This window comes from Montipora capricornis, chromosome 6 (genome assembly GCF_036669925.1).
Source record: "Montipora capricornis isolate CH-2021 chromosome 6, ASM3666992v2, whole genome shotgun sequence".
NCBI classification, from domain to species: Eukaryota; Metazoa; Cnidaria; class Anthozoa; order Scleractinia; family Acroporidae; genus Montipora; species Montipora capricornis.
The window spans coordinates 17,700,914-17,708,413 of NC_090888.1; the positions used below are offsets into that span (position 1 = coordinate 17,700,914).

Consider the following 7,500-nt stretch of genomic DNA (forward strand, 5'->3'; position numbering starts at 1 on the left):
GGGCCGTTTGATTTCGTTTTTATCACATGATTTATGGTAGCAGTGGGGGGAAGGTTGGTGGAATGGTTAGAAGTAGAATGGAAGGGCACACGGTTGCAAGAGGATTCTGTGCAATTAATAATAACGAGTTGTTGTGCAAGGTAATTAAAAGAAATGTTTCTGCACAAAAGATTTTTCACCTGCCTTTACCACCACTCCTCAATCAAATCTCTCTCGCGTAATCCATATGACGATTTTGTTCAAATGTTCAAGTTTCCTTTTTTGAAGGCCACAAATGGAATAGAAAAAAACAGCGGTATTTTTGCTAATAATAGGGAGTTCAAGGAACAAGTATGACAACGGCATAGTCGAAAAACGCGTCAAAAGAAGACAATGGCTTTGCACTTGAGTTTCAAAAAATTTAAGATTTCACATTTACCTACTAACACATAAAGGCAAACTGATTTCAGTCATTTTATTATTTTTCTTTAATTTAACAATGGCACACCAAATAAGGGATCATTCGTAGCAGCTGATCACAGCCCTCTATGTACAATATGACCAACTAGATAAACAAAAACCACCCTATGTAATTCTGCGCATTTCTTAAAGGCCACGCTTTTCACATTTCTTAAAGATCAGTCTTGGATGGCTAATATTAAGTTCACTTTTTAGTTGAATGAGCTGGAATAACCATGAACTAGCTGCAATCCATGTGATCAAAATTTTATTCTGTGACGGTTGCCGTAGTCTGATTGAACTTTCTAATATTCAGGGCATATTATTTTAACGAACAAGGGCAACTATCTACAACTTCTTGAAGGACAGCTATGTAAGGTGCTTTCCTTCGAACCGCTGGGGCTGGTACTTCCAGCTCCAACCCCTCACATAGCACCTGAAGTAGCCCCTTGCATTTCACCAAAGCGGAAACATTGTACTGATCTACAACTTGAATATGCTGACTGATGTGGTGCAGGGACGAAAGCACAGAGTCACTTGACGAGGTGAAATTCAATTGTTCCTCTACAGCAAGTACATCTTGCTCCGTTACCTGTACTTGCTGTTACAGTTTCCCTGCCAAACGTGAAAAAAAAGACAACTTTTTTGTGCAGAAAGAAATTCCGTTGAAGTGAGAAGTCTGAACCAAATTAGGTTTTAGCTTTCTCCTAGTGACCCAGGCTGATGTTAAAGCCTCAAGGTAGGACTTCTGATTAGCACTCAATCTTTCGGCCCTCTTGGTTCCTTTGCCCAGCTCTCCTTGCTGGGTTGGTGGCATGGTAACTGAAAGAACCATCAACAGCAGGGACAATCACTTGGACACATGTAGGAAGGCCTGCACTTTCCTGAAGCTGGGACGCATACTTCAGTTTGGCGAGATCCATCATGCAATGCCTCTCGGGACTGAGACAGTACCCAAGCGTTGTTGGAGCATAGACGCTCGTTGAAACACACGAACACAGCCCATAGTAGAAATGTACGTGTCGAAAGAGTGAAAATAAGGAGAGAGAGATTGCTTCAAATAGAACAAAACTGCAGTTTTAGCTGGGCAGTGGTGGTGAAGGCGGGTGAACTATTTTCTGAACAGAAACATTTTTGTCAACTTACCTTCCACTACACCTCCTTAGTTATATTGCACAGAGTTGCAACAATTCGTCACGTGACCTTTATTTCATAAAACACGATGATCCTGCTGATTTTCCAGAAATAAAAGAGCAGCTGAAAATATGCCACCATGCCGATTTTCGTAAGTATATCGTTTAAACTGGTGTTGTTACGGTTGAAAGGAATTATAAGATTAGTATGGGAATTGGGAAAAAGACGCTTTGCCACCCAGTCTTCATAAAAATCCTTGTATTCTTGTAAGTCTACTAAGTTTTCAAACCACTTTAAAATTCTTCCTTCGAAATATGAAATTTTGAAAATTTCAACCCTTGCGCATTCATTCTTGCTTATTTGACCCTTGGTAAAAAATTGGAATCTGAGCTCTGTGGCGCGTAATAATGAAAAATTCCAGTACAAGACAAATAAACAGAAGTAAGGAATTTTCGAGTGTTGAAATGGTCATACTATCTTTACCTTAAGTGGTATTTTCACTGAAAATGTGTGTTCTCGTTAAGTCCGACAAACACGATCTTTCCCTTTCTGACTTATCAGTCGTGTGACCAGTTTGTTGCAAATGGCCCTTTGTCTTGCAATCGCGTACCACCCCGCTGCTACCAAAAATCACGCGAGGAAAGCCAAGGCAAACGGCCCTACAATGGAATTCGAGCCACAGACTTTAAATCAAAATATCGTTTGGTTGGTACGGAAAAATGCGCAATTATCAAATTAGAATCGCTGGAGTAATATCATGGAATTTGTCACAGTTTCCCCAACGTTTGAGCGATTAGCGATCTCCATGGAATCGAATTCAACAACTGCTTATTACAGGTCTCTTCCAAGCTTTGGTTTCCTCAACTGGACATGTTTTAAAGGTAAAATATCTGTTTTCTTATTTTTTTATATCGACTAGTCGACTCGAACAGTGTTGCATGATTAAGTTATTTAGAGAGCTTTGTTTTCGTCAATGGAGTGGCCAACATCACGTCACGCAATAAATGTAACAAATTTCCCTTTCCCATGGTGGAAGTCTTACGTAAATAACCCACTGAGAAGACATGCGGTTACCAGCAAAGTACTAAACCCAGAAAGACTGAAGAAAATAAAAGGGAATCGAAAAACATTGGCTTCTAGGCTGACATGCTGATCATTTTCAAGTTCCCTCACAACTTCTTTACACCACAAGTTTAAGCGTGCACTCTGAGCGTCCGACAGCTTTGTAATAAAAAAGTTCACTGAAATTACTCCCTCTCTGGCGGGGTTAGTATCTGGATGGGTGACCAAAAAATATACCACTTTGTAACAGAAGCATAGGGCCATAAATTCTATTTTAACGCTCAAAAATGCGTACTAAGTAAGGTACAGATGTTGTTAGCTTGCTTTATACAAAACAAATATTGATGCAACAGTAAATATATATTGATACACAGTTTTAGGAAGTGCAGAAAGAAGTTTCCAGGACGGTCGATTGAGGATAAAATATTTGCCATCAGCAACAAAATTTACGACATGAAAACACAATTAATTTTTAACCGCGAATATAAAAAGTTACCATCAGCGAAAAACATTTTGGAGATTTTTGCTAACGTGAATTTTGTTATTGTACTTTTGGCTGCACAAATAAATCGCAAAATCGCAAATGACATCGAATTCAGCGCCGTGATCAAGTTAACGCGGCGTGTTTACTCGCGAAACAGTGAAGCATGTGTCAATGATGGCAAGATACCGAGTTTTTGTTTTTGTTAGTTTTCTTTTTCTTTCAGGTGTTATAAAGTTTGAAAAGAAATGTGCGAATTCAACACAAAGATCACAATCACTCAACTCTTGAGGTTGACTACTGTTTGTGCCAAGTCAAAAATTTACTCTCCTTGACGAGGTTATTTATCACCAGGTAATTCCATCGCTTTGGATATAGCAGCTACTTTATTATTCATCGGCGTCACAGTTTTTTACTGATTTGGGGGCTCATTTTGTTGAAACTCAAGCACGCTTCCAACAGACTTGTTTATTTTCGTGACTAATGCACCGCTGCTAACAGAGCACTACCACGAAAATCCACCCGTATCACATTTCAACCTAGGTATGCAAATTTGTTAAGCTCGAAAATTACACATGAGATTAAAATTCACAAAGGCTGGAATCACAAAAACGTTTTCCAGCGAGAAATATATTGAAACAAACATATTTGCTATTAGACGCAAAAAACACTTCCTATTTCAATTGCACGCGTGCAAACAAGACAAAATCCGTCTCACAAAGCATATGCAAGTAAATAAATTTCTAACAGTTCACATCAAACCCTTTTCGAAAGAACCTTGACCGTAAATAATGAAGCACAAAAGAGACAACAAGCTTTCATTCAAATAATTATTCACTGTCACATTTCCAATTTTGTTTTTTTACTTTTGCAGAGTCGAGTACAAGATAAATGTAAATTGTCAGACAACTACAAAGATGCGACTTCAGTAAACACTGTGATGCATTCAAGGCGTTCGATTCCTTCAATGCTTGTTAAATCCAAAAAAAAATTTGCCATTTGATTTCAGTGTTTTATACAATACCAAATAGTAAAATATTAGAACAAAGCTCACTTGATATCCAACGGCGAAAAATGAAATTGATGTCGAAGACCATTACTTGTCGCTTTAAAGATTCCAGATATTTATTTTTCACTGCCTGTCTTGCTCATTCAATGCCATTGCAGGTAAATTAAATGTTCTCCTTTGTGCACTAGAGAAATCTGCGCATTACCCCAGCCCCCTCAAACCTAACAATATACGCACAGAAGACTATGTACAAAGACACCACTTAACAGGGGAGTGACAGGCAAGACTTTTAGCGCATAGCGCTACGCATTTTCCGACCGGGATTGCCTATGGCAACCCAGTAAAAAGTTTCCATTATTTCTCTTTAAAACCATAACCAGTACACAATCTTGTGTGCAATAAACTTACGTAAGGTCTCACTTGATTAGGCAATTACATGTATATCGATACCTGGACCTGGTCCAATTGTGACACTGCAGCAGTCTCATTTTTCTTGTCTGCTTCAGTTTGGGCCAAATCTTTAGCAATTAGTCTTGCTATTTCTTCCCCAAACTCGGATTCCTCGAGCTTCTTTCGTTCACTTGGAGTCCAGCTTATGACGTGATCCACTTCAATTTTACATGTCGATGGATCTTTAACTTCAATTTCACATGTCGATGGATCAACTTCAACTCCAACAGTACTCTCTTGCGAAGGGCCAAAAGGCAAACCGAGCAGAGATTTCTTCAGGCTTGTTTTGCCTGCACGGGCCTGTCCAAGAAGCATGATACGCCCACGATAAACTTTGACCTCCCCAGTTTGCAAGGCCTTCTGAAAAGCATACACAGCCTTTGAGCCCCGGGCGAGAATTTCCGGTGGAACAGATGAATCTGTACAAGAACAAAAAAATTAAGAAATGTGTATACATCGATGATGACTTGGGCATACTCGAAAAAAGATCCACAAACTTTTCAAAGGATTAGAGCCTACAGTATAACTGCCATGCTCTACTAATGAACTACAGTGAACTCGTGGGAGCTAAGCCATCAAACTAGATCTAGATGACCTGAGCTAACATTGGTCCTGCATTTTGCAAGAACTTAGGCGTCAAAGGGTGAGTTTCGAACCCTGGATTAAAACTTGCCATCTATCAAATCACTTTTTTGATTTACACAAACTATACTTTCTGCAAAAGGTTTACGGTGACTTATAAATCAGCTCATACCTTGTAATAGAAAAAAAATTAATAATAAGGAGAAGATTTAAAATTTTTATTCTATGCTAATTATTTGGAACTTGGGATGCCAAATAGTTTATGGAACTAAATGAGTTCTGTACATGACCCTAAACAAAAATATGAGCAAAAGAAACAGCGACAAAATTCCATTATTTAGCTTAAAAGGACTTAATGCACAAACTAGTAAGAATTAAAGTTAAAATATATTTATTATCTACCTAAGAATTAACAACAATATTATAACCTTGAATCATAGAATTCCTAATATTCTGACAAAATCTATAAAGAGGAGTGATTCGCTTAACATTAGTGGGTAATGAATTCCAGAGGTTGGCAATGGTGTAACAGAGAGAACACGTGTTATTTTGAGAAGTTTGATCCAAGTTTACAAACATATTACCATTCAGTGATAGATGTGCAGACTAGGGAGCTTATACACAAGAGTTTTTTTATGCCACGAAAAGCAACCAAAAGTGTACATGCTTTCCCTTTTAACTTACCTTGACACTACCACATTTGTGTCAACTGGGGCAGGGCGTCAAGTGACAATTATGACACTCAGAAAATAGGAAAATAGGAAAGACAGTGGCCAAAAAATACGAAAAAAAAGGAATTCTCATCCCAAAATAGGAACAAAATAGGAAACTTTCCTTGAACTCTATCCTCTTAACAAAGCCAAACGCAGCTCTGTTCCACATTACAACAAAGAATAAAGATAAACTGTCTTTAAAGAGATGGCATATTAATAAAACAACTATTGTTCGAAAACAAAGAGGAAAACACTGACAAAGTGTGGGCACGAATTTTCAGAAGGTTATCATTCACACAGGCTATATATCCTCCGCATTTTTGTGACAGAAAGCTTTCTTTTTTTTGAAGAATTTACCAATTTTATTGAGAATTTCATCTCAAATATTTCAAAACGTTCCTCTGCACTAAGACCGACCCAAAAAAATAAGAAAAAATAGGAATTTCTCGAAAAAATAGGAGAAAATAGGAAGCAGGCCAAAAAATAGGAACTTCATGCCCCGCTGGGGTCTCAGTTGGAAAGCCACTCTTTATCTCTTGTGATTGAGCATGCCTGATGCTTACGTGGACATCTTGAAAAGGTCAAAAGGATGTGAGAGGTGTTTACTGTACAGTAAGTGCGACTAGCAATGGAAGTAGCCAATCCACACCATCAATGGGGTTGCCGTCCAAATACACAGTACTAAAGGAGGTGTTTACTGTGAGGGTCAGGGAAAGTGAATTACATGTACCACCCTCGCCACCAATGGAGTTGTCAGACAAATCCAAAGTAACTAGGGAGGTGTTTAATGCGAGGACCTGAGAAAGGGAAGTAGCCCCCTTATCACTAATGGGGTTGTCAGACAACTACATGTACAAAATGGTTAGGGAGGTGCTTACTGCGAGGACCTCGGAAAGAGAAGTAACCCCTTATCATCAATGGAGTTGCAAGACAAATCCAAAGAAATAAGGGAGATGTTTGCTGTGAGGGCCTGTGAAAGCGTAGAAATGCGGCCAGGCAAAGTATTTTAAAATAACATTGACAAATCAATTTCAGTTAACTCAAGATTCCTTCCAAAGCTATCAGCTAATTTAGTATAAAGGTTTTGCAAAAAACGCTGACATTCCTCTATCAAGCCAAAAGTTAACAACAACTTTGAGTTCTGCTTACCCGAAGATCTGCGGTCCTCCGGGTTTCCAAGTATGAAAGCAAGCTGAAGTTCAGTACATGTACCTTCGGATTTCAAGGCTATGATTTCATTCATGAAGATGAAAACTTGTCTTAGTTGACCAAAGAATCTCTCGTCGGTCAGAACTGACTTCTTGTCTATTACTCCATCAAGGATGGAAAATGCAAGATATAGACCGGAAAAGAATTCTTGAAAACTCTTGTGACAGAAGCTATAATGGAAACGGCAAGGCCATCTCTTGCTACCACCAGAATGGATCGAGAGAAAGCCACATTTAATGATCGGACTTTCTTTGAAATTCCCTTCGATATCTTCGATAGCGAGCTCTCCTTTGAAAAGAGATTCCAGTGCCATTCTCCCTAGGGTCATCAGGTCCTTCTTGTGATTTGAAAGAACAAAGTCTTTACAAGCACTTGATAAGTGGTTCTCGATTTCGTATCGTCTCAAAACTAACAGAACAATC

The 7,500-nt window shown here is 38.7% G+C and overlaps 1 protein-coding gene across 3 annotated transcripts in view; it reads right to left on the minus strand.

Annotated features, from left to right (window-relative positions):
* The window catches only part of LOC138051653 (uncharacterized), a 55,624-nt gene that overhangs the window by 19,000 nt on the left and 29,124 nt on the right, over positions 1-7,500 (minus strand). For all 3 annotated transcript variants that reach the window (XM_068897901.1, XM_068897903.1, XM_068897902.1), the window contains 2 exons: positions 7,019-7,500; positions 4,575-4,993 (listed from right to left, as the gene is read on the minus strand). The exon at positions 7,019-7,500 is cut by the window's right edge and continues 847 nt beyond it. In XM_068897901.1, the coding sequence (XP_068754002.1) occupies positions 4,575-4,993; positions 7,019-7,500 (901 nt within the window). The remainder of the gene's footprint in view (positions 1-4,574; positions 4,994-7,018) is intronic.